General features: G+C 44.0%; 1 protein-coding gene across 39 annotated transcripts in view; it reads right to left on the bottom strand.

Annotated features, from left to right (window-relative positions):
• Positions 1-27,879, bottom strand: part of TCF7L2 (transcription factor 7 like 2) — a 349,902-nt gene that overhangs the window by 10,131 nt on the left and 311,892 nt on the right. For 2 of the 39 annotated variants that reach the window (XM_029610420.1, XM_029610421.1), the window contains exons 9-15: positions 12,601-12,741; positions 11,656-11,815; positions 10,262-10,381; positions 7,764-7,812; positions 7,077-7,127; positions 4,531-4,603; positions 3,698-3,770 (exon numbers count right to left, since the gene is read on the bottom strand). In XM_029610420.1, coding sequence (XP_029466280.1) covers positions 3,728-3,770; positions 4,531-4,603; positions 7,077-7,127; positions 7,764-7,812; positions 10,262-10,381; positions 11,656-11,815; positions 12,601-12,741 — 637 coding nt within the window. In that variant the 3' untranslated portion in view covers positions 3,698-3,727. Of the gene's footprint in view, positions 1-2,231; positions 2,353-3,696; positions 3,771-4,530; positions 4,604-7,076; positions 7,128-7,763; positions 7,813-10,261; positions 10,382-11,655; positions 11,816-12,600; positions 12,742-27,879 lie in introns of those variants that run through there. The other 37 variants (XM_029610399.1, XM_029610407.1, XM_029610400.1 and 34 more) reach the window with 28 other exon arrangements.

Genomic DNA, 27,879 nt, shown 5'->3' with positions numbered 1-27,879 from the left:
CCTGTCCTGCTGGAGGGATGGGCTCGGAGGCTCTAACACAACTTAAAGCCTTGGCCTTTTGGGGTTTCCCCTTCTGCTTACTGTCCTGGAAAAGCATGGGCATGCATGTGAGCTTAAGTGTCTGCAAACAAACCAGATCTGAAAACATGATGTGCTGCAGACATTCTCATAGGGACGATAACTTTCAGACTGACGTGCGTGCATGTAATAAAACAGGCTACCTGCGCGGTGACGCAATAGACCTGTTACCCAGTTCGCCCCAGTAAAGGAGCGGACTTCCTAAACCTGCTACCTAACTTGCCTTCCTTTAACCCTTCTAGCCCCGACCCCTAAAACCCCACTGACTACTCCCTTTTTTTTTTTTTTTTTAATTTAACTACTTACACAGTCTTAAAATCTGTGCAGTGCGTACACATCCCAGTCACATGCATATCTCGCGGATCTGCCGCACGTAGGGCTTTTAAAATTCCCCCTGAAGATTGGAAGGAGAGCTAACATCAACTCCACTGCTGTCGCATGCATTACGATCAGCAAACAGCTGCAGTCGTGCCAATAAAAATGAATTTTCCAATTTAAAAAGTTTATGGAAGGCTTTAACGCACAACCCAAAGAATTTGGAGGATTTCTGTCTAGCAGCGATGCAGATAAACCACAACTCACAACAACCAGACACTGAAAGAAATGGCCGTGTTCTCCAAATGTTGCCCACTTCCTTTGAGACGTGTCACATATCACAGATGGAGAACCATAAGGAATTAAGCAGACAAAACGTCTTGCTCCGTATCAAATGGATTGTCTGTTAAAATGTTACATAACATGCACTCGTATGTATCACAGTTATAAGCTGGCACATCTTGACGAGACTAGGGAGCGGTCTTTTTCAGTGGTCTGTCCATTATGATGCAACTTTCTTCCGATCTCTTTACGCAATACCCAAGACCCAAAAATGTTTAAGATTAACTTAAGCACGCACCTTTTCAAATGAATATTTGATGGTCATATGCCATAGCTTTAATTTCTGAGGGTCGGACTTATCTAGAATCAGTGATTAGCTTTCCCAGTAGGGGGTTCTGTTTTTCTGTAATGGATTTTGTGCTTTTACTGGAAAATGTATGATGTAAGCTGGTTTTATTTCTAATGATGTTTCTATTTCTAAGATTGTTTAGTTGTTTATGTTTGTGTAACCCACTCCGAACTATGGAAAAGCGGGCTATATAAATATATATATACATACGAAGACTGCCTGGTAAAGACAGATGTGAAGCTAAGTGCTGCAATGCCTGACTAAAGTGTACTTTAGAATACCTCACCGATGCAGTAATAGGCAAAATGATTTTACAACTCAATTATTAACGATGGAACAAGCTTTCACCTAGCTGGTGACGTTATAGTTTATTTGTATGTGATTTCATATCTTTAAACAAGAACACAGTTAACCCTGAAACAATTGTTTTTGAGGGGGGGGGGGGCATAGAGACTACATTTGAAAAGAGTCATTATAAATTTTAGTATTTAGAACAGTTTTGAAACCTGATGGTGGAATAGAGAAATTGGTTTGAAATGTATTTAATGAACCCTCTATCCCATTAAATTGCTCCCCTTTAAAGGCTGAGAACATCATGCCACTGCTTTTTTTTTTTTATTGCTATTATAAAAAAAATATATATAAATATCACAAAAAAACCCAGGCATTATGATGTCACAAAGCATCACATGACCATGCACAACCATCCTTTAAGGCACAGCTCAGACAGGCTCAGGCATGAACCAATGGCAAAGGAGATATCACAATGCTTGATGACATCACAATGGGCTCTAGCTTCACAGATTTAAACTGAAGCAGCTGAACAAACAGTAAGATACAGGATACTTTGTTGATATGTTGGGACTTTTAGTGGGTGTAATAAAACACTATAGGATGCGTATAAAAGAGTTCTGCTGCACTACTGGGTGCCAAGTCACGTGACCGTAACGCCTTGCGCCTGTCAGAATCCAGTGGCGCGCACACCATGTCGTGTTATCCCTATGCCAAAAACAACAGGATTCTCAGTAGTAACTCGGCTTTGTTTGGTGGCTGGAAACCTGTGCTAAGACAGCTGAACAGTACTGGCGTGAAACACTAAAAATAAATAAATAAATAAATAAAAACAGTCATGATATGGTTTAGTGTTCTGCAAGCATGTTAAAGTTAAATGAAAACAGAGAGATGGTCATTATCACTGCACACGGTACCTAGTCATGCTGATCATCATGATGCATCATGGTATGTGTTTTCACCATAGCCAGTCACTATAATGGTGCAACATGGTGCTGCAGCAGAACCTGGGTATCGAAGAATGATCATGGCCATCACTGTATACACACAAAACAGAATCACAGAAAGCTCAGTGTCACAGTCATTTACGGAGGGGCATAATCGCACCATGAAGGCTGCTCCACAGAAGTACCAGCTCTAGGGATTCTAACAGGCGAGACCGGGTAAGCCGCCAATCCTTGGGCATGCTTCCTTATGTTACAATAATCAGTTTGGAACTGAGTCAGGCCTTCCATCCTAATGCTGTTTCAATTCACCTTAAAATGTAGGCATTCAGAAACCTGTAGGCAAGCTGCGTCTGGGCCCGGGAATCCTTACAAGCACATCTATGGCATAATGGCCTCCTCCAACGGGCTCAGGAGAGAACCAACGTTATAAATCCCTCCCCTCCCCCAGTCAGATATAAAGTAACCTGCTGCAAGTACAAGTCAGTTCAATCTGTGTCCCAAGAGCTCTCTTGACTTGAAAGTCAGTGCTTTTAAAGTTTACCTCCCCCTTATACTGCATGGCACTACAATCTGTACAGTCAACAGTTAGTTGAGTGAAATGGCCGAATACGGCATTCATGCCGCAATGCACCGGACTCAAAAAGGAAGTCTTCTATCCTTTGAACCATATTCTTACTGTTTGAACTATTGAAAAAAAACAAAACAAAAAAAAAAAAAAAAAAAGAGCACCATAGGTGCTTTCCGAACAGATGAACTGGTACTGAGCCTGATGTGCCTCTGATGATAAAAGATGTCAGCGAGTGATGCCCAGGGAAGACAGACCCCACTCCGGGGTTATTACTGAACAGACACACAGGTGATATCTTTTAGACCAGAGGGGTTATCATGCTTTGCATGCCCACGTTTCTTTTGGGCTGAAAGGCTTGGTTTGATCAAGTTCAGTCTTTTTCTAATCGGAAGAGGCGAGCAATCGCATTCGGAGATGCATCGCTTCCCCCGCAGTAGCGACAGGAATTACAGGCTGCTTGCTGAAATTCTGCACATTGGACATTCTGAGTGTGGAATACCTTTAAAAATGTCACGAGCTGCACAGACACCCCCCATATCCTCCCTCCCCCCCCCCTCTCCATCTCATTTCAGGCCCAGATTTAGCGTATGCTCCTAATAGGTTCCCCCACTCCTACCACCATCATTAATGTATCAGTGTTATTTGTAAGGACAATGGGGGAGGTAGGGAAAAATGGGGGAAGTAGAAAAGGCATTTCACAGGCGAGAAATATAAAGAGAAACAGATTATTAGTAATTAATTCTGGGCAGTGAGGTGTAGTGTTAAAAATACATAAATCAATCAATCACCACAACAATTAAAAAAAAACAAAACAAAAACATAGAACGCTTCCATCATTCCCCCAGAGGCTCAGCGGCAGTAGTATACCTGCAAGGTTTACACCATAAATTCTGTCGGTCAAGTCCGAACAATGCCCGACACTTCTTTGGAGTATTTGCATCTGTCAGCATAAGGTAAACAGCACACACATACACACACAAAAAAAACAAAACAAAAAAACAACACAACAAAATGGTGGATAGTACTCTTTTGAATGCAAAATCATAGCTACAGCTACTTTAAAACGTGCAGCGATTGTATCTGGTAACCCAGCCCCCTCCAGCCCCGCCTCCCCCCCCCCCCCCATATCACAAATCCAATTACATGGCCGAAACGCTTCTGAAGTCAGCTGCGGAAATGCACACAAAAAACAAACACACACACACACTAACCATACATACATAGGCTCACAAAATCCCCAGAGCAGCACAGAATGCCGGCTTCTGCACTGCTTCAAGGCCTAGCACGAGCGTGCCGCGTTGCTCTACTCTGCAACAGGAAGAGGAGTCGGGGGCACCCTTTTAGAGTATTCCTCAGGGAAGCCAGTCTTCCGACAGAACAGGTCCCGTGATAGAGACTTTTTTTTTTTTTTTTGCTTTTATTAAAATTTGGATCATTAGCTGCAATGATTAAATAAAACAAGACAAAAACAGAGCGATGCACCCACCCAACTCACACCTTTACCGAAAGGATGAGGCTCCTGAGGAAGTACCCCTTCCCATCGTCCATCACCACCAAGCCCTCTGATCTAGATCACAACAGAGAGCCAGAAGCACCAGGCGAGAAGAGAGGAGGGGGAGAGGAAGATGGTGGGGGGGTGGGGGAGGCCCAGATAAACCAGCTGCAACCAGCCATAGCAAGTCCAGGAAGACTATACACACCTGCAGGGGCCGCACCAGTTATTCTGCTGATCAAGGCCAAAGCGCGCTCGGCATTTCTTAGGTGCGCTCAGGTCTGAACGAGTTCGAGAGAGACAGAGAGAAGCGAGCAAAGAAAGAGAGGAAGGAGAAAAAAAAGGAAAGAAAATAAAAAAAATAAAGAAAGGAATAAAATCAATCACTGGTTACTAATTACAAAGTACGGACTCATTAATAAAAAAAAAAATCACATTCTTTATTCATTTGGTGTATTAAGTAAGCTGTTGCAATTAAAGCTGCAGTATCCCCTTCTAAAGGACCGTGGGTGTAGATTTATAGCCACTGGAGAGACATTCAGGTCTCCAATGGCTGTCACTTGAGGTAGCCTATCTGCCCTCTTTTTTTGGTATGGGTTCTCAAATGAACTCTGGTCATAGATTTTGTGCATCAGAATGAAATGTAAATTCAAAGCAGCAGCAGCAGCAGGACGACGAGTGAGACTCCACCATAAACCACTTGAAATTTTCATGGGTCTTTAAAACTTAACTTCCATACTTAGAGATCCCACTTCTTTCCTTCTCCTATTTTCTTACAGTTTAATGCAATTAAAATTGCATGCATTTGTTATTATGCCTACGACGCCTCCCAACCCCCTCAAGGTTTTTAAAAATTTGCTCTCTCAAGCACCCCCTTTAGCATTTCACATTGCACGCGTGTGCCAACGTTTTATCAGTGCGACGCCTGCATGGGGCTCAGAAGATGATTCGCTCTTCAGCTGTCTGTGCTGTACTCATGCATTAATGTATCGGTGTGACGCCTGCATGGGGCTCAGAAGATGATTCGCTCTTCAGCTGTCTGTGCTGTACTCATGCATTAATGTATCGGTGTGACGCCTGCACGGGACTCAGAAGATGATTCGCTCTTCAGCTGTCTGTGCTGTACTCATGCATTAATGTATCGGTGTGACGCCTGCACGGGACAGAAGATGATTCACTCTTCAGCTGTCTGTGCTGTACTCATGCATTAATGTATCGGTGTGACGCCTGCACGGGACTCAGAAGATGATTCGCTCTTCAGCTGTCTGTGCTGTACTCATGCATTAATGTATCGGTGTGACGCCTGCACGGGACTCAGAAGATGATTCGCTCTTCAGCTGTCTGTGCTGTACTCATGCATTAATGTATCGGTGTGACGCCTGCATGGGACTCTGACGCAGATCGGTTCTTCAGCTGTCTCTGTTTTGTAGGTAGTTTAAAAATTCTTATTTCTCCTCCATGATCAAAGAACCATTAACCTTTGTCATTTTAAGTTACCTGCCAGTTGTATCAGCTGGTGAAAAAATTAACTGCCGCCGCTGCTGCTGCTTTAAGATACACCACATCTGTAAAAGTCGGCCTCAGGAATAATCTCCTGCATTTGCCACCAGAAACAGTGCAACCCGCACAGGGAGCGTGAGGCAACTCAGATTCTGGAGGAAGTCTTTAGGCCAATCTGGGCTTTCTGACTTCCCCTTTCTCGAAGCGTCGTGGCACGTGGGAGTGCTGGCCTGGAAACCCCACAGTACACCGTTGTGGATGAAGGTGACAAAAGCCAGGGCTGCGCACAGATCCTGGCTCGCAATCCCCCCAACCCCTTTCCAGAAAACCGGGCCACATCATCTGTCCGCTCCAATGGTCCTGGGACAACTGCGTCCTTGCAATGGGCACAATATACAGGTATGGTGAATTATAGTAATTGAAAAAAAACAAAACAAAACTGAGGAACAGAGGGCCTGAAGAGACCAACATGAAAAAGAAAACAGGAAGAGCCAAGTAGAAAAGTTAGATACTGTGCATGCTTTCAGGGGAACCTGCTTCGTCATGCTCCAACCTCCATAAAATGTTAAAGAGCATGCTTTCTACACTGGGATAATGCAGCTTTGGAAACATTCAGCTTTCTTGTTTTGTTTTAAAGAGAAATGACATGTGTGTTAAAGATATAGATATTATTTGGGGGGGGGAGGGGAAGGTGGACTATAAAAGAAAACGGACAGAAGCAAGTAGTCTGCAGAATATGTGCATTAGTATCAGCCAGAAGGGGGGGGGAAACAATTTAGCAGGATGAAGCAGGCGTGGATTCGTTAAGGTAGCTAAATGCAAGTCAAAAAGCTTAAGCAGAAAAAGCAAAGCAAAACCAAGCTTATCACATATGCATGCTTTGATGAGGATACTTAAATGGGTGCAATCAAAAATGAAAATGAAAATTAAATTTGCAATTAGATTAAGGAGGTTTACTACCAATGTTCTTATACACTGTAGCAGTCATTTTGAAAGAAATACTGCATATTCAATTTGCAAAACTGGTAACCCATTTTACATTTTTATTTTAAATACACCATGTAATAGCAAATTGTTATGAGAAACAATACTAAGCAAGACGATCTGATCAAATAATGTAGGCATGGCACTTCTAGAATGCTTAATATAAAAGTGTTACGTTAATAATAAAACTATAATGGCATAAAAAGCAGTTACAAAAAAAAAAAAAGACCCCAAAACAACTGTTGGAATGACTCAGAATGACATTAGCACCTGTAATCGGAGGAAGTGTGAGGCAGGGATTTAGGAAACACTCGCTGTGTTCTGCAAAAAAAGAACAAATTACACAAAGCCTTCAAAAAAATAAAAAAAAAAAGAGGGAAATAAAAAAAAAAAAAAAGATTATTCCGGACAGTTTCAGTGGTACATGAGATTGCCTATGCAGTATTTTAAAAATTCATTAAATGTCAACAAACCTCCTTAATTTAACGTGAAGGGGTGGGGAGCCATTACTGCCGTAAGGCATGCACCAAAACTCTCAGGGACAGACACAAAATTAGAAAACACGTGCACATCTCACGCGAGTCCTCTCATACACATACACACACACACACACACACACACACGCGCGCGCGCGCGCGAAGGCACACAGCTTCGGACCGGCATATGCATTAAATGGCATCGTGCTGCAGTTAATGGCTTTGCGGTTTTAATATACGGATGACTACGGGAAAAGAAACAGTTTTCATGCATCAAGTTTATTGGACGGGCTTTCAAAGCATACTAATTACCAAGCACTACGTAAAGATTACAGGTAAGCTAACTGGGGAATCATTTTACTAACAAGGCCAAGGGAAAAGCTTAGCTGTCAAATAATATTCTTTAAAAAAAAATTTAAAAAAATCTGAGGCTAGTCTACCCATGGTTTTGAGATGCAAGATACGGACTGGATTCACTTACCATTGGTCTCACCCGGCTGCTTGTCCCTTTTCCTCTTCTTCTTCTTTCCCTGTACAAAACATGAGGAAACCAACAAAAATTATTTAAAAACCTCCTCTCCCCCCCACACACAAAGTCCATCCCTATTCTTTGAGCACTGGACAGCTGACTTAGGCCTGGATTTATCAAAATGCAGTAAAATGCAGTAAATATCGCATGCCACATGAAAAAGGGTAATTGCCAGAAGATTTCTCTCAACCTAGCTTGATGGACTCTCTACCTGGGTGACATCAAGTTAGGTTGAGAGAACACTGCACAAATTTCATCTTTGGGTGAGTTTCCTCACTCCGAAGGTCATCAAATCTTTACAAGAGTGCACTGTTCTGTTCATACGTCTCACTCTGCATGTCAAAGTGGCCCCTAACGCTTACACTACTACCTCACCTCTAGTTACTAGGCGGGTCTCATATAGAGGTAATCCATGCCTACATACTATAAGGGCCTTATAGCTAGGCTCACTATCTCTCTCAAAATAGTGAAAATGCTATTTGCGAAAACATCGCAAAGTGCGATAAAGCCATATCGCACAGCTTAACACAAATGAAAAAGGTGTAGTTATTCCCCGCGTTAAAACTGTGCGATATGGCTTCGCAATTTGTGAAGCCAGCCCACTTGGCCAGAAATCCCACCCAAACTCCTCCTTTTTTCCAAATTTGTATCACACCATGCGAAACGCCATAAAGCACTTTGATAAATGACCCCCTTAATGATCATCGCAGGGCCAGATGACAGGACCAGCACTGGAGGCCACCGTGGCTATATAGGCTGGGAGAAAACGCCTGAAGTTGGGGTGGAGGGGGGGGGGGGAGAAAAGGGGACCATGTTGCTGGGTCATACAGAAAGCTTGCATTGATCTCCGGGAGAGAGGCGTTTCTCATTTTCCCACCTGTAAAGGGCTGTGAGTAGGTGCAGTGTAAAATGAGGGTGTGGGGAGAGATGGGATGGAAATCAGGGGGGCGAACTGCATTATCCTTGGCTGTTAAGTGAAGAAGGGACCTACGTGATCCCCTCTGGATGACTCAATGTTCCCCTTTCAGGCCAGTGACTAGCAGGAAACCTACTGTGCACTCGTTCTGGTAAGGAGGGGGGGGGGGGAGGGGAAGAGTGAAAGAAGCCCAGACATAGGTGACCACAAGTGCCGCCTTCACCCATCACAGAATCAGGAGATGAGAGAAAAGGAAAACAAATAAATACATATATACATAAAGCTATCCCCCTCCCACACACACACACTTCTCTTATATGCAAAGTCCAGACTATCTTTATTCTACTCTCTCTCCTTGGCACTTCTTAAATTCACATGGAGAGTAAAAGGGATCACTTAGAGCAGGGGTGGGCAATTCCAGTCCTCGAGGGCCACAAACCTGTCGAGGTTTTAGGATATCCTAATGAATATGCATGACAGATTTGCATACAACTGAGGCAGAGTGCATGCAAATCTCTCTCATGCATATTCATTAGGGATATCCTGAAAACCAGACTGGTTTGTGGCCCTCGAGGACCGGAACTGCCCACCCCTGACTTAGAGACTGCTTTTTTCTTTCCTGGGTGGTCATACAGACAGCAGCAGAGTCGCTGCGGGCACACCGGTAGGTCACTGTTCAGGCTAGAGCGAGCACATGATCACCACGTGGGACAGGAGGAAACCCCCAAATTCAGTAAGAGAGAACAAGCAAAGCAATTTATCAAAAACGTGACATTTTCACAACTCTCAATTCACATATAATCGCCCCCCCCCCCTCCCACCACCACCAAATGTTTTCCCCATTAATAATAAACTTTGTCAAGTTTTTGTTAGAACAGCCGAGTTCAATTCAAAACTTCGTGTAGAGGTGCAGATCTCCTGTCAGAAAGAATTTACATGCTGGAAAAAAAACCCTCAACAAACAAAACAATCCACTAAGTATCCAATGAGTTTGAATCTGGACCTATGACATTTTACTTTTATGGGAAAGCAACTTAAGTACCACAAATTAACAGACAAACATTTGCAGTCACATAATGCAGTGTGTGAAATGGAGTAATTGATTTCTCCTTGCATGGGGGAAGGACAGCAGAGCTACCTTCCCGAGCTCCCGGCTTTGAGACTCGTGATTCTACCAGTCCCGCCCACTAGAGAGAGGAATTACTCCACTTTGCACTGAAATCACACACCAGTATAACAAGGCATAGGTTTTTTTTGGTTTTGTTGGGTTTTTTTTGGGGGGGTGGGGGGTTGGAGTGGGAAAGATTCTGTGTACTAATTTTTTTTTTTTTTTTAAGAATGCTTAATAAAACAGTGGAAGCATCACCACCACCAACTACAGTACCGCCCTTCCTCTCCCACTGGAGTTTTCCCACAGCAGATAAAAAAAAATCCCAAATCGTGAGGAAAGCTAAATGCCTATGTTGTAGTGCAGTGTGGTTTCATAATTAGCAGGTGCTCAACAATGCAGTCTAGGGAAAAAATATCCACCTACATAGCCACCTACATAGTTATCCCGTGCGGACCAGCCTGGGTAGAGCTGCATATGGAGCTGTCGTTCCTTTCTGGCAAGCTCATAATACTTAGCTTGCTCTTCTCTGGATAATGCATGCCACTAAAGAAAAAACAGGGAGGAAACACAAGGAGACAAAATGCAAAACACTTTGTTGAATTGCCCACCTGAATAATTGTCATTAGAGACTGAAGCAATTAAAACAAACAAACAAACAAAAAAAGGACAAAAGACATGGATCATGCAAACAAACTACAAAGAAAAGCAAGGAAGAATTAGAAACAGAATAAAGCTGTCTCCGATTAGTTACCAATATTGCACTTGCTAATATCCCCGGGCAGTTAGGACAAGATTCAGTTCAAGCACAGATGTTCAAGTTCAGTGCCACAGATATTTTTCTCTAATTACTGAAAAAAGCCAAAAATGTCACTTCTATTGAACTTGCCAAGGACTATCCACAAGCCTCGGCTTTTAAACAACCCTAAATCTGTTCAAATCTGAGCAAGGGGGAAGGTGCTTATTCCTAATGAACCAATAATAGGTTCCTTTTGAAAAGGCGGCTTTAAGTAACGCTGGGCTGCAGCCTACAGGCACTCACAGATTTTGTGGAATAATTGTATTTATTCTTTTAATCAAAGAAGCCTTTATCAATCTGCAAAGCATGTGTTAACACATTATTGACCTTGGCTCTTATTTGCAATGGGGGTATTTACTAATAACACATGCGGTGGGCTGATAGACAAACTCCAAAGAGTGCTAAAATCATGGAACCTTCTCCCAACTGAAGCAGTAAAGGCTGCAAACACTAAATCAATTCAAAGGTAAACCAGAAAATGATTTTAACAGGGTGGGGAAGAGAAAACACAATAAAAGGATAGAGGTGCGAATCCAGCAATTCCGAAATGATCGCCGTACTTGGGGAGTCGGGAAGGAAGGTCTTTTTTTTGCGCCTTTTCATAGATAACCAGGCAGCAAGAGCTGTCAGGCTCTCAGGACAAGGTCGCACTCGCCAGACTTCTGGTCTTTCAGCCTAACCAACTATGCACCAAGGCCATGCACGGACAACCATGGAGTCTGCGTGAGCAGCTTCACTTTTTAAGTTCCTGGGCCTTGAAAAGAATTCTTGAGCCAGTTGTCCTGTGATGAGCAGCCCAAGTCCCAACACAAAGTCAACAGCACAAGTGCCCAGACCCAGCACAAAGCATGGAAGCTCCATGAGGCCTCCGTACACTGGTAAAGGCTGGTTCCTGCTCAGTTTCCACTTCTAGGTTTCCCTTTGCAAGAAAATAAAAGGAAGGCAGGCAAGGCTCACTTATGGGGGCAGGAGATGCCCTTTCCTCCCCCCCCCCCCCCCTCCACATCCGCTGTTTACCCACCCTTCGGCCAAGGATCTGATTGATAGCTGCGCTCTCTTTCAACGTGCACTCTGCCACCACTTTAGCTCTCATTTCTTTCATGTACAGCATGAATGCATTAAGAGGTTTCTTTATGTGCGGTTTCTTTTTCTCTTCTTCTTTTTTGGGATCCTGATGTTTCCTGGGGTGGGGGAACGACAAAAACAAAGGTGCTCACAGCTGGAGGTTCAGAAATCATCAAATCGCCCCCCTCTACCCCTCACAACCCCAAAAACCCTTCATCCATCACTGCTTCCTCAGCGCTACCAACACAAATGGCTCCCTCAGCTTCATGGGAAGAGCGGCTTCCTACCAAAACTTTAAGAAGCCAACTTCAAAAGAAACACTAATGGGGCTTAAGCCACTGTAAGGAAAAAGAGGGAATCTGAGAAAAATTTCCCAAGGAAGGATTTCTATCTGGCAAAGACCAAGGAGGCACCGTAAGAACATAAGTAGTACCGTGCTCGATCAACCAAGGCCAGCATCCCGTCTCCAACAGCGGCTGGTCCAAGTCACAAGCACCCGGCAGCTATCTCGATGCTCACTCCTTGGCTTTCCCAAGTCTACCTGGCCAATAAGAGTGCATGGGCTCTTCCTCCAGGAACTAGTCTGAGTCTCTTTTAAACCCTGTTATGCTAAGTCGCCTGACCTCGTCCGCTGGCAACAGATTCCTCAGTTCAATCTCGTGTGCCAAGTGAAAAAAAACCCAAAACCTTTAAATTACAAACTACCAAGGAAACGCTACACTTCATGGCATTTAACTAAAAATCTCTCTCCTACTGAACACTAACTTTGTCTTGTTAGGATTTATACATTTTATTACATTTTGGAAGCTTACAAAAAAGTAGAAGCACAAAAAAATAATAATAATAAAAAAAATAAATAAATATATATATATATACACACACACACACATACTATACTTACGAGCTGTGGAGAGAGCCTACATCGCTCTGAGAAGATTCCTGTTTCACTGTTGGAGTGACTATAGCGGGATGAGGGATTCCAGTTGTGTGTAAACTATGATGTGGCGGGACCATGTGTGGAGGAAACCTAGAGGAGAGAAAGCTGTGTAAATCGTCAGAATAAAAATGAATGAATGGGGAGGGATGTGTTACACAAAATACCTAGCACATGAGAGCTAAACAAAGTGCATGAAGACGACGAGCAGACTTCTAGCAGTTTGTACTGAGCCTGGGCAGAGCAGTTCTCTCCACTGGATCAGCCTAAGAACAAAAGCCACAGACCTCCCCCCCTTTCCCTTGCTTTCCTATTTAAAGAAGGCACCTCTGCTGTCTCAAAAGCTCACATGCATCCTCATCATTCCCGGACAGCTCTGGTGCTGGTCCAGTAAAGTGTGACGACATGTGAAGAGTCCAATTCATTAACATGGCAGCCATCAACGATATTACCAAATGGCCATGGTGTCTCCTCGACTACCATCGATGCCGCCAGTCATAGCTACAAATGTACAGTCGTTTTCTAACAGCCAGGATTTTCAAAGCAGACTTTACAAGCAGAAGTGCACTTTAGAAATCAGCGGGCATGAGCATAGACCCGTGCGCATCTGAACCTGCTGGAGAGCAGCAGTAAAACATGCATGCGCACATTTCCACACAGTTAACAAGCAACAGCAAGGGAGTAAATGGTTTCCCCCTCCAGAATACCTCTCTGCAGGGTGCCTAAAATTCAGACACAGAGTCCCTTCTGCACCTAACTTTCACAATGCACAAACCTCCCAACCTCCCCACAAGATTTTATATACATAGAAACATAGAAATGACGGCAGAAGAAGACCAAATGGCCCATCCAGTCTTCCCAGCAAGTTTCGCACTTTTTTTTTCTCATACTTATCTGTTACACTTGGCTCTTAGTAACCTTTTGGTTCTATTTCCCTTCCACCCCCACCGTTAATGTAGAGAGCAGTGTTGGAGCTGCATCTAAGTAAAATATCTAGCTTAATTAGTTAGGGATAGTAACCGCCGCAATAAGCAAGCTACACCCATGCTTATTTGTTTACCCAGACTATGTAATTCAGTCCTTGTTGGTTGCTGGAATATATAGATCCACTTTTCTTCATTCCCCCTGCCATTGAAGCAGAGAGTTATGCTGGATATGCATTGAAAGCGAAGTATCAGTCTTTCTCCCCTGCCATAAATGCTTCGATCATATTTTCAAAAGGAGAACGTATTGGAGTCAGTCGCCACAAAAATGCGTGAAAGAAAGTGACTGACAGGTTTATGGCTAATTTTCCCCACTGGAAACCAATAAGCCAAACGTTGATGCCATCACTAAAAGATTATTTTCACCCATTTCCACTGTTCCTGACTTCAGAAGTCAGCTGAGGATATAACTTTAATCTTTGGTCCCTGCCTGCCAGTGTGACACAATCAAATCAGTGAACGGCCAGCCCTCCCCCTCCCCTTCTCTGCGGCTGGTGCATGAAGCCCAAAGGCAGAGCAGGAAGTGACGCCCCACGTAAACAGAGGAGCAGGAAACGGTGGCCCCTGGCACTCAGCCCTTCACCAGCACACGTGTACCAACTAAAGGAAACCGTGTCACCTGTGGAGGAAGCTTTAGTGGCAGCAGCCCCTCAGTGGGGAGACTGTTCACTTAACAGGTCTCCCCTCCCAACACTGCTTCAGGCTAAAAGGCAGTACATCACCCAGTGAAAGAAAACACTGTCCCTAGTCACGAGCAGCTGTGCTTTTATATTGCTTATGCCCCAGTCACAGGTTAACACAGCCATGGCTGAAGCAAAACTGATTTTTTAAATTTACATTGCTACTACTTCAGCAGGATGTCAGGCGCCAAACACATCTGCTAGCAAAAGCGATCATGTCCTCCTTAAATTAAGCTGGCTACTGAATAACCGGGCAGATTGCATGGGCCAGTATGGCTCTCTGTTGGTATTCAAAATATTACCATGCATGTACTCTTTTACCGACAGAAACTAGAGATTATTAAACCTTAAAGCATTACACACGCACACACATCAGTTTTTTGTTTTTTTTTTTAGAATTTGTATTTATTCATTTTTCCAACCAAGAAACAGTACAAACAACGAATAACATTCCCTATGTTAAACTCCCCCTCCCCCCCCCCACCAATCCCGCCCCGCTCATGCAATCCGTAAGGGGGATGTCCAAGAATGCAGGAGGGAGAGCGAGCCACACTCCCCTCCAAGGTAGTCGACTATGAATCCTGAAAAGCAGTCTCAGTGTCCGTGGGTTCTGCAGCATCCAGGTCTGGGGTCCGGTCCAGACTCCAAGGATCATAATAGGGTCCAATGTGTGGAGCGAGAGAAGACGTGAACCCCGCCCACACCTGGGGCGTTGTAATAGATTTCCGTAGTACAGTGTCCTTAGCAACAGCATATTCCATAGAGCAGAGCCACATCATTTTGTGAAACCAGTGATCATGACTGGGGGGATGAGGATTGAGCCAATGTGCCAGTATCACTTGTTTCCCCACAAGCCCCGCTTTCTTAAGAAAAAGTTCAGTCGCCGGTGGGAGGGATAAGTAAGGAGGCGTGTCCCGACCAAAAAGCCATAGATTAGGGGTAAGCGGCAGCTTGATATGAAGAAAGATCGTGCAGGCTCTACACACCTGTCTCCAAAAATTGGTAATATGCAGACAATCCCAGAAACAGTGGAAATAACCACTATCCTCCTCTCCACATTTAGGGCAGCACGAGGACTGCGTTATATTCATGTGCTTGGCTCGGAGTGGAGTGATGTGGCTCTGCCAAAGAAATTTATAATAAGTCTCACGAAGCAGTACATTTTCAGAAACATGAGGTATTTCATCGAAACATTTTTGAAATTCCGCCGGGGTTAAGGAAAATAACGGCCATGTCACCCATCTGGTGTATAAAAGATCTAAACTCTGTAGGGTTGCTAAACCCACCATCTCTTTGTAGTAATATGATATGGAAGCTTTAGTATTTTTTATTTATTTATTTTTAGATTTTTATATACCGGTGTTCCTATATGAAATAAAGATCACATCGGTTTACATTGAAACAGAACATGAAAATTGCCAAAAGGCATTACATAGAACAAGGTTATGAAACTTGGAACAGTGTACATAAGTTCAAAATTTAATGATTTTAAAAAAATTTAAAATTTTTTCTCCCATAAACCAGGTCACTGAGGGTGTAAACCGTAGGGTGATTGGCGATGTGCGGTCGCATAGTCTGTAAAAAGTGTACAATCTGTATGTAAGCATACTGATCCGAATCTTGGAGTGCAAAGTTCTGTTTAAGGGCGGCAAAAGAAAGCAGAGTCCCAGTCCCCCTATCATACAGATCAGAAAGAAAACTAAGCCCCATTTGATTCCAGCGAAAGAAAGTCCCCATGTCTTGCCCAGGAGGGAATAAATCATGACCAGTGATAGTGAGGAGAGAAGTTAATCGGCTCGGTACATGATGTAGTTTACATAGCTGGAGCCAAGCTTTCCTGCAAACGTACAAGAGGGGTTGGTGTTTAAGGGTGTGAGGGATCATCCGGTTATCTAACTGCAACAAAGGATTCAGGGAACGCACTCCATACCACTCTAAAAGACAGAGACTGGGGACTATTGTGGATGTAGCAAAAAGCCAATCTTTAACATAACGTGTGGAACACGCTAGGTTGTACATAAGAAGGTTGGGACATCCCAGACCTCCCCCTTTTTGTCGGCTCATGAGGGTCTCTAGGGGAATACGAGCTTTTTTACCACGCCATAGGAAGAGCCGCAAAGCCCTCTGTAACCGATGGTGGTCCCGCCTCGTAATCCAAATGGGTACTAGTTGTAGTATATATAACCATTTAGGGATCAAAACCATCCTAAAAAGGTGAATACGGCCTATCAGAGATAATGGGAGGGGGGTCCAGTGGCGCAACAAAGTTTCTGTATGAAGCATAAGAGGCTGAACATTCACTCTGTAAAGGTCGTCCATCCGTATGGGGACCTTCATACCCAGGTATGTTAGCGTGTCTTTCACCCAACGAAACGGGAACGCTCCCGGCCAGGTAGCACGCAGCCCCCCCGTTACATCTATGGCTTCAGATTTCTGATGGTTGATCTTAAGGCCGGCAAAGGTACCAAATTGGGTCAAAGTATCCAACACGTGGGGGAGCGAATGAGTCGGTCTCGTGAGAAAGACTAGTAAGTCGTCTGCAAAAGCAGCAACTTTAAATACATGTGTTGGACCACCAAATCCCTTCACCTCCCCACATGCCTCCAGAGTCCGCAAAAGAGGGTCTAAAGAGAGGATATACAATAAAGGGGAAAGGGGACACCCCTGTCGGACTCCCCTCTGAATCGGTATGGCACCAGATAAGCAACCATTGGCCAATACACGCGAAGTGGGATTATCATATAAAAGAAGAAGGTAGTGCAGAAAATCGCCCCGAAGGCCGAATCTCTGTAAGACATTAAATAGGTAAGGCCATGCGACTCTGTCAAAGGCTTTTTCTGCATCAAGCCCTGCTACTAAAGCTGGTATATCCTGTTGTTGACAGAGATTCATGGCAGTGAGCAATTTAATAATATTTGCGTTAGGTTTCCGCCCCCTAACAAACCCTGCCTGACAAGGAGAAACTAAGCGTGGCAGAAAAACATTCAGGCGGGTTGCTAGTACTTTCGCCAGAATCTTCAGGTCACAATTCAGTAAAGTGATGGGACGGTAGGACGATGGGTGCAATGGGTCCTTACCCGGTTTAGGAAGGACCGTAATAAAGGCTTCTGTGAAAGGAACTGGAAAGCGCATCTGTTCAAGCCCCGTTTTATAGTACGCTATTAAGGGTGTACTAACGTGAGAAAGTAATATTTTGTAGAAATCATAGGGAAGGCCATCTGGGCCAGGGGATTTCCCAGGGTGGGCTGCAGTTATAGCCTGTGTTAATTAGTAAGGTTGGATAGGTTGGTTCAAAAATGTAATTTGAGAGGACGTAAGCGTAGGAAGGACTAAATTTCGGAAAAAGGCTTCCTCTGCCCCAGGGTGCTCTGGTTGTTCGGCCGTGTAGAGTGTAGTGAAAAATTGACGAAAGATTTCGTTAATGTCTCGCGCCTGGGTCACCACCGCTCCCTTAGAAGTTTTCAGACTATGAATGTGAGTTTTCAATCTACGAGCTTTTGTCAAGTTGGCGAGTAGACGACTGGGTTTATTCCCAAATCGAAATAGGTTTTGTTGTCCCTTTTTATTTTATTTATTTATTTATTTAGAGTTTTTATATACCGGCAATCATGAAAACATATCTTGCTGGTTTACATCGAACAGGAGTGCATTATAAACAAAAACTAGAACTGTGGTGTCCGAAAGTACAGTTACATTTAACAAGGGTAGCCGAACTTGGAGAAGGAAGAAGAGAGGAGAGAAAAGAGATGGTTAAACAATATACAATTTAAATATAGTATACAGAATAAATGTTATATACAAGAGGAGTGGTGTTTTAGGAGACATTGGAATGTGTCATTGGGTTGTGTCCGGAAATGCTTGTTTGAATAACCATGCTTGTTTGAATAATGCTTGTTTGAATAATACTTTTGCAAGTATAGCTGGGCTCTAGTACCAAGAAGGGTATTCAAGCGTCCCAAAACACTATAATATGCTTTCCTACTGTGGTCTGAGTTCTGTTGGATCATGATGTCCTTTGCCTGTTTAAGCAAGTCCTCTAGGTGTAGGATCCCTTTTGTCAGCTGTTTGTTGCGAAAATGGGTATATGCGATGATTTCCCCTCGTATTACGGCCTTCCCCGCTTCCCAAAAAAGGTGTGGCGTATTCATATGCTGTTTATTATTAGCAGCATAATCTGTCCATTTCTTTCTCAAAAAGGACTGAAAGTGAGCGTCATCTTTAAGGTACCCAGGGAAGCGCCATAGCCTATCTTTATATGCTGATATATGAGAATGCAAGAGGATAGAGACAGGAGCATGGTCTGACACAGCTTGGGTCTCAATATCCACCGAAGCGACTTCAAAAAAGCGGTCGTAAGATAATAGTATATAATCGATACGGGACAACGTCCCATGGGAGCGTGATATGTGAGTGTAATCCTTTTCGGTTGGATGGAGTGTGCGCCAGACATCTAGGAGCCCCAGTTGAAGACACAAGAACTCTATCCCCTTTTTCTGCCGCCTCTTAATGGGGGCCTGGGGAGGTTGCTTATCTACCAATGTGTCATGTACGCAGTTGAAATCCCCCACCAAATAAAGGGTTCCCTGAGTGTGGATTTGGAGCAAGTTGCTGAGCTGCACAAAGAACTCATGACTATAGTCATTAGGGGCATAGGTATTACAGATGGTAACAGGATGCTGGTTCCACACGCCAATAAGAATTATATATCGTCCCCCTGGGTCAGATATGGTTTGAGTGACCTGAAGATCAGCATTTTTATGGATCAAGATTGCTACTCCCGCTTTTCGCTGGGCCGCCGCAGCGTGCACACAGGAACCCACCCACTCCCGGCGTAGCTTATGGTTCTCCGGATCCGTGAGATGTGTCTCCTGAATGCACGCCACGTCAGCCCGCAATCGCTTAAGGTGCGATAATACTTTTTTCCTTTTTACTGGGGACCCCAGCCCGTTGACGTTCCAAGATACAAGCTTAGCCATTGCCTATCAACAGTAACAGATCATGAACACAGGTGCAAGAACTTTCGTAAGCAGAGGCAGGGCCCCCAGCTAGCCCTCCCCCCTCTGTCTCACTGGACACATACCGCATAGAATACCAAGAGCCAACAATGATACACACGCACCCCATCATATACAAACATTGCATGAGCTTAAAGTGGAATAACAATGTGAACGACTTTTGCTCCCTGCCCACCCCATGTTCCCCATCTCTTCTCGATTCCCCCTTCCCCTCCCCCCTCCCAGTAACTCTCCCCCCAACGTCCCCCAGTCTCCCCCTTAGTGTCTGTAGCAAAAAAACTCCTCTCAGGAGTTGTGGAGGCACGTGTCCTGTGCTCGAGCACCATGCCCAGCAGATACATGAATCACGCTCACAAAGATAGCATACCATCGATAGCAGAGATACGTGGTCGGCTAGGCCCAGGTGAAGAGATGTCTCACTGTAGATTAGGGAGACAGCCTCCGTAGATAGAGGAAAAACTCAATGTGAGTCTGTTGTCACCGCATCAGGAGGATCATGATCTCCGCCGGAGATATGAAGCAGGGGCTGCAGGGAGCCAAAATTCCACGGGGTAATAACACAACGATAACGCAGTCTATCTCGTATTAGGGATGTACGTCATTTCTGTCAGCTCCAGAGCTGGGGCTAAAATGCCCCCTTCTTAGTCCGGTATGGCCACCAAATAAGCTTGAGCCGCTTCCGGGGTTGTAAATGTGTGTTGAGTCTCCTTGTGCCAGACTTTCAATGTGGCCGGATACAGTAAAGAGAATTTGATTTGTTTGTTATAGTATTGCGTGCAGATTGGCGAAAATCTACGCCGCTGTTCCGAAACCCGCACAGAATAGTCTTGGAAAATCCGGATTTTATGATTGTTATAATGAAGATCAGGGTGGCTCCGATATGCCCGCCAAATATCACTTTTCTGGGCATAGTTTAGTAACTTAGCGATAATCAACCTGGGCCGAGTGTCCGAGGCTCGCTTGGCCCCCAGGCGGTGGGCGCGTTCCACTATGAGCTTCCCTTGTAGAGTCGGCAGGGTTAAGGCCTCAGGCAGCCAGGTTTCGAGCAGGCCCACCAGGTCTTTGTCGTCTATCGATTCGGGGAACCCCAAGAATCGCAGGTTAGAGCGCCGTGCCCGGTTTTCAATGTCATCAAGTTTCTCCGTCAGATCTGCTATAAGTTTCCCCTGCTTCTCCACCGTCTGAAGAGAGGCGGTGACGTCGTCTTCCAGGGAGCTAATCCGGCTTTCTGCCTGATCGAGACGCGGGGTGATTTCTCCGATCGCAGCACTTACTTCGGTAAGTTGAGAGTGAATGCCCGCTAATTTATCGTCTAGTGCAGCGCGAATCACTCCCTCGATCGCTGCTAGGGTGAGCCCTGCGTCCGATTGATCTCCGCTAGGATCGCTGCCGGCCGCCATTTTAGCATCCGCCCCACGGGTCTTGTCTTTGTCTTTTTTACTGCTCCTCGCAGCCATCGCGGGTGAGGAACGCTGCATATATTTAACAATGGACATAAGCGGAACCAACCGTACACTAGGCACAAAATTGGAGCGTAGAAACGGGCAAGATGCGGGTAGATGGGCAGCGGGTGCTCGGAGCCGTGGAAGTCACGTCTTCCCCGACTCACCACATCACGTGACTCCACACATCAGTTTTAAGGAGTGAAATTGTGTTCTGGGTAATTCTAGGACAGTTATTTTAACAAGCCAGTTTTCAGTAAGAACATTAACAGAATTAATACTATAACTGTAAAGTACACGCATAAATACTTACAGTCTATAAAAAAAAAATCATGATTAGGGCAGTACCAAAAGCCCTATCTAGCTATAGTGGACTCTAAGGCTATAGTGGACTCTAAAGGTCTCCTAAGCAGTAACATGGAGCTGGCATAGTGTTATACTGGTAAGCGCCAACATCAAGGAAACCTAGAGGCTTGGGTTAAAATCCTCTCTACACCACTCACTGGGAGACCTGGGGTGGGTTGCTAAACCTCCTTCAAATATCTGTTCAGTCATCATCCGGCTGAGATCGCTAGCCAGATAAGCATATCAAGCTACCTTATCTAGCATAAAGTCAGCCAGGTGTGTTTTATCTGACTAACTTTAGACTCACTCAACAGCAGGTCTAACTTACCCTTAGATTCATCCTAAAGTGTTAACGCCCACGCTAACAAAAAGGGGCGTGTCTAGGGAAATTTTGGAGTTATCGCACCACCACGCAGTGCGAGGGAGCGAGAGACTATTTACAAGGCCCTCATAATAGTTAAGTATTTAAATCTCTATAGGAGGGCCACCTAATAGGTCGAGGTGAGGTGTAAGTGGTGCTTTTGGGTTTAGGGGCCAGTTTCACATGTAGAGTGAGACGTATGAACAGCACAGTACACCTTGATGAAGATTTGACATAATTTGGAGTGTGGAAAGTCTAACAAAGATGAAATTTTGTACTATGTTCTCTCACCCTAGCTTGATGGACTCTATAAAAGGGTACTATCATGCTAGGGTGAGAGAACATAGTACAAAATACTAATACTAAACAGTTGCGCACATTGAGCACTGTATCCTGCCACTGTCTGCTCAATCCATGCTTTTACAGAGTGCTCCAAGGATATTTCTAGCTGAACTGAAAGTGAGGGCATTCTGAAGTTGCATCCTACTGCATGTTCTAATTAATGGTTAGAATTTCTTCAAAACAAAGGCCCGAAACACCTAAGATATTGTCACGCATCAGGTAAAGAGATTTCAGAGTGATGGCATCACATGAGGAGTGGAGGTGGGGCCACATGGTTAGAGAGCAGACTGCAAACAAGGGAAACCGGGGTTCAAATCCCAGCGACGCCCCTGTAATCTTGGGCGAAACTTCTGGGGCCAGGGAAAATCTGTACTGGAATGTAGCTTGCTTTGAGCTACCAATGAAGAAGCGTGAGCCAAATCTGAAATATAGAAGTAAATACCATAGAGCTAAACGCTGTTGAACCTTTGTTGGAATCTGTGGGTAGGTTCTACGCAAGGTAGAGGGATTCAGTTTTGTTAGGAACTGGGGAACCTTTTGGGGAAGGGGGAGTCTCTTCCGAAGGGATGGGCTCCACCTTAACCAGGGTGGAACCAGACTGCTGGCGCTAACCTTTAAAAAGGAGATAGAGCAGCTTTTAAACTAGAACAAAGGGGAAAGCCGACAGTCGCTCAGCAGCGCATGGTTCGGAGAGAGGTATCTTCAAAGGATACTAATGATGCATTAGAATTAGGGCATCCTGACAGTGAGGTTCCAATAATAAGAAAAGTAGTCCAAGTGCCTGTAACTAAAAACTCACCTGAGCTAAAAGAATTCTAACTTATCCCTATCAATTAAAAAGCAGAATGAAAATACAAGCAAAAAACAAACTTTGAAATGTTTGTATGCTAATGCCAGAAGTCTAAGAAGTAAGATGGGAGAATTAGAATGTATAGCAGTAAATGATGACATAGACTTAATTGGCATCTCAGAGACATGGTGGAAGGAGGACAACCAATGGGACAGTGCTATACCAGGGTACAAATTATATCGTAATGACAGAGAGGAGCAGTCGGGAGGAGGTGTGGCGCTTTATGTCCGGGATGGCATAGAGTCCAACAGGATAAACATCCTGCATGAGACTAAATACACAATTGAATCTTTATGAGTAGAAATCCCTTGTGTGTCGGGGAAGACTATAGTGATAGGAGTATACTACCGTCCACCTGGTCAAGATGGTGAGACGGATAGTGAAATGCTAAGGGAAATTAGGGAAGCTAACCAAATTGGTAGTGCAGTAATAATGGGAGACTTCAATTACCCCAATATTGACTCGGTAAATGTATCATCGGGACACGCTAGAGAGATAACGTTCCTGGATGGAATAAATGATAGCTTTATGGAGCAATTGGTTCAGGAACCGACAAGAGAGGGAGCAATTTTAGATCTAATTCTCAGTGGAGCACAGGATTTGGTGAGAGAGGTAACGGTGGTGGGGGCCACATGGCAATAGTGATCATAATATGATCAAATTTGATTTAATGACTGGAAGGGGGACAGTAAGCAAATCCACAGCTCTCGTGCTAAACTTTCAAAAGGGGAACTTTGATAAAATGAGAAAAATTGTTAGAAAAAAACTGAAAGGAGCAGCTACAAAGGTAAAAAGTGTGCAAGAGGCGTGGTCAATGTTGAAAAATACAGTCCTAGAAGCACAGTCCAGATGTATTCCACACATTAAAAAAAGGTGGAAAGAAGGCAAAATGATTACCAGCATGGTTAAAAGGGGATGTGAAAGAAGATATTTTAGCCAAAAGATCTTCATTCAAAAATTGGAAGAAAGATCCAACAGAAGAAAATAGGATAAAGCATAAACATTGGCAAGTTAAATGTAAGACATTGATAAGACAGGCTAAGAGAGAATTTGAAAAGAAGTTGGCCGTAGAGGCAAAAACTCGCAGTAAAAACTTTTCTAAATATATCCGAAGCAGAAAGCCTGTGAGGGAGTCAATTGGACCGTTAGATGATCCAGGGGTTAAAGGGGCACTTAGAGAAGATAAGGCCATCGCGGAAAGAATTTCTTTGCTTCGGTGTTTACTGAAGAGGATGTTGGGGAGGTACCCGTACTGGAGAAGGTTTTCATGGGTAATGATTCAGATGGACTGAACCAAATCACGGTGAACCTAGAAGATGTGGTAAGCCTGATTGACAAACTGAAGAGTAGTAAATCACCTGGACCGGATGGTATACACCCCAGAGTTCTGAAGGAACTAAAAAATGAAATTTCAAACCTATTAGTAAAAATGTGTAACCTATCATTAAAATCATCGATTGTACCTGAAGACTGGAGGATAGCTAATGTAACCCCAATATTTAAAAAGGGCTCCAGGGGCAATCCGGGAAACTACAGACCGGTTAGCCTGACTTCAGTGCCAGGAAAAATAGTGGAAAGTGTTCTAAACATCAAAATCACAGAACATATAGAAAGACATCATTTAATGGAACAAAGTCAGCATGGCTTTACCAAAGGCAAGTCTTGCCTCTCAAATCTCCTTCACTTTTTTGAAGGAGTTAATAAACATGTGGATAAAGGTGAACCGGTAGATGTAGTGTACTTGGATTTTCAGAAGGCGTTTTACAAAGTTCCTCATGAGAGGATTCTAGGAAAAGTAAAAAGTCATGGGATAGGTGGCGATGTCCTTTTGTGGATTACAAACTGGCTAAAAGACAGGAAACAGAGAGTAGGATTAAATGGACAATTTTCTCAGTGGAAGGGAGTGGGCAGTGGAGTGCCTCAGGGATCTGTATTGGGATCCTTACTTTTCAATATATTTATAAATGATCTGGAAAAAAATATGACGAGTGAGGTAATCAAATTTGCAGATGATACAAAATTGTTCAGAGTAGTTAAATCACAAGCAGATTGTGATAAATTGCAGGAAGACCTTGTGAGACTGGAAAACTGGGTATCGAAATGGCAGATGAAATTTAATGTGGATAAGTGCAAGGTGATGCATATAGGGAAAAATAACCCATGCTATAGTTATACAATGTTGGGTTTCATATTAGGTGCTACCACCCAAGAAAGAGATCTAGGCGTCATGGTGGATAACACATTGAAATCGTCGGTTCAGTGTGCTGCAGCAGTCAAAAAAGCAAACAGAATGTTGGGAATTATTAGAAAGGGAATAGTGAATAAAACGGAAAATGTCATAATGCCTCTGTATCGCTCCATGGTGAGACCGCACCTTGACTACTGTGTACAATTCTGGTCGCCGCATATAAAAAAAGATATAATTGCGATGGAGAAGGTACAGAGAAGAACGGCGACCAAAATGATAAGGGGACTGGAACAGCTCCCCTATGAGGAAAGACTAAAGAGGTTAGGACTTTTCAGCTTGAAGAAGAGACGGCGGAAGGGGGATATGATAGAGGTGTTTAAAATCATGAGAGGTCTAGAATGGGTAGATGTGAATCGGTTAGTTACTCTTTCGGATAATAGAAAGGCTAGGGGGCACTCCATGAAGTTAGCATGTGGCACATTTAAAACTATTCGGAGAAAGTTCTTTTTCACTCAACGCACAATTAAACTCTGGAATTTGTTGCCAGAGGATGTGGTTAGTGCAGTTATTTATTTATTTTATTTATTTATTTATTTATTTAAATGCTTTTAAAATATACCGACATTCATAGGACATATCATGCCGGTTCACAATCAACATTGTAAAGGAGGAAGAGGAAATTACAAATAACAGGGAGGGGGGAGGTGGAGCAGTGAAGGAAAAAGGAGAGGATGGGGGTCAGGTGACAGTAAGCGCAGAAGTTGCGGGAAGGAGAAAGGTAGTGAAGTGCTAGGGGAGAGAGAGATTGATAGGAACTGTGTTAAAAAACTGAGAATAAAAATTAACAAATTTACAAAATCAGCAATTCCCTAGGATGCATCAACGGATTAGAAGGGGTAAGGGAATTGGAAGTGGCAGTGGAGGGGGTTTAGGTCTGATTGGAGTCAGGGTATGCTTGTAAGAAAAGCCAGGTTTTGATGCCTTTTTTGAAGTTGGGTAAGGAAGGTTCAAGGCGGAGATACGTGGGAAGAGAGTTCCAGAGGGAGGGGCCGGCTATGGTAAAGGCTCTCTCTCTGGTAGTTGAGTGGTGTGCTATTTTGAGGGGTGGGATGTGTACAGTGCCCGCCGTGGAGGCTCTGGATGGACGATTGGATGTACGGAAACGTGGTGTTTCCTTGAGCCATTCGTGGCCATTTTTGTGAAGCATGTTATGGAGTATTGTAAGGGTTTTGTATTTTATACGGAAAGGGATGGGGAGCCAATGCAGTTCTTTTAAAATGGGTGTGATGTGTTCTCTCTTACGAGTGTCTGTGATGATTCGTGCCATGGAGTTCTGCAAGATTTGTAGTGGTTTAATTGTGGCGTAGGGCAGGCCTAGGAGAAGTGAATTGCAGTAGTCTAATTTTGATAGGATTGTGGACTGCAATACAAGGCGAAAGTCTTGAAGGTGGAGGAGGGGTTTGAGCTTTTTGAGGATGTGGAGTTTATAGAAGCCGGTTTTTAGAAGGGATTTGATGTGTGGATGAAAATTAAGGTGTTTGTCTAATACAACACCTAGGTCTCTTACAGATGGCAGGATGGGGAGGGGTTGTGGGGGTAGTTTTAGTAGAGGCCTGTGAGGTAACCTCGAGTTTGTTGGAAATGAGGATGATTTCAGTTTTTGCTGTGTTAAGAGCGAGTTGGAGGCTGTCTAAGAGAGAGTTAATGGAGGCAAGACAGGATTCCCAGTAGTTTAGAGTTTCTTGTAGGGTTTTTTGCATGGGGATGAGGATCTGTACATCATCCGCATACATGAAGAAATTGAGACCGAGGTTAGAAAGTAGATAGCAGAGGGGAAGAAGATATATGTTAAAGAGGGTGGAGGATAAGGAGGATCCTTGGGGGACACCCTGGAGGAGGGGTATGCGTGGGGACTCAGAGTTGTCAATGTTGACCAGGTATTCTCTATGGGTGAGATATGAGGTAAACCATGATAGTACAGTGCCAGAGATGCCGATTTCTGATAGCCGGGATAGGAGTATTTGGTGGTTGACAGTGTCGAAAGCAGCAGAGATATCTAGTATAGCGAGTAAGAATGAGGTTCCTTGGTCCATGCCTATATGTATGGTGTTGGTGACTGCCAGAAGGAGGTTTTCCGTATTGCGACCTTTACGGAAGCCGAATTGTGCGGGGTGCAGAATGTTGTGGTTTTCGAGGTAGTCAGAGAGCTGGGTATTGACAACCTTTTCAAGTATTTTAGATACAAAAGGGAGGTTGGATATAGGCCGGTAGTTAGAGGGGTCTTTGGGGTCTAAGGTGGGCTTTTTTAGGAGGGGCTTGACTATTGCAAGTTTGAGTGGGTCTGGGACCTTGCCATATGTAAGAGAGCAGTTGATCAAGTCAGATAGGAGTCTGGATATGGATGTGGGAGAAGATAGGAGGGTCTTAGAGGGGATGGTGTCAGCAGAATGGGAAGCAGGTTTCATTCTTTTTAGAATGGTTTCAATTTCAAGGGTAGATGTTTGTTCGAACGTTTGCAGATTGGTTCTGGATGTTTTGGTAGGTAGGTGGAAAGTGGTGGGGGGGCTTGGTGGTGAAGCGAAGTAGAATGTTGTCAATTTTATTCTTGAAGAAATTAGCAATTTCTGTGCATTTCTCTTTGGCGTTTTGTTCTGGGGAGAAGGGGCGTGGGGGGGCAGTGAGATTAGCAACAAACGTGAAAAGGGCATTTGCATCGAATTGATAATTGTGGATTTTGGCTGCGTAGAAGTCTTTTTTGGCTTGGTTAGTGGCTTGATGGTAGTGGTGTAATGAATGTTTATATGCTGACTTGTGTGTGGGAGTGGGGTTTTTACGCCAGGTGCGTTCTTTGGCTCTAAGGTCCTGTTTGATCGTTTTGAGTTCTTTGGTGTACCATGGTTTTTTGTCTGTGTTGGCTAAGGGTATTTTTTTGTGTATCATGGGGCAGGCTTCCTCCGCTATCTTGGCATTGATGTTATTCCAAGATTGCAAAGCTGTGTTCGGGTTGGAGAGGTCCAGGGATTTGTTTGCTTTCTCAAAG

Source organism: Rhinatrema bivittatum, chromosome 7, assembly GCF_901001135.1.
Source record: "Rhinatrema bivittatum chromosome 7, aRhiBiv1.1, whole genome shotgun sequence".
NCBI lineage: Eukaryota > Metazoa > Chordata > Amphibia > Gymnophiona > Rhinatrematidae > Rhinatrema > Rhinatrema bivittatum.
Note: the sequence above shows the minus strand (reverse complement) of the source record. Positions and strands in the feature narration are given on the sequence as shown.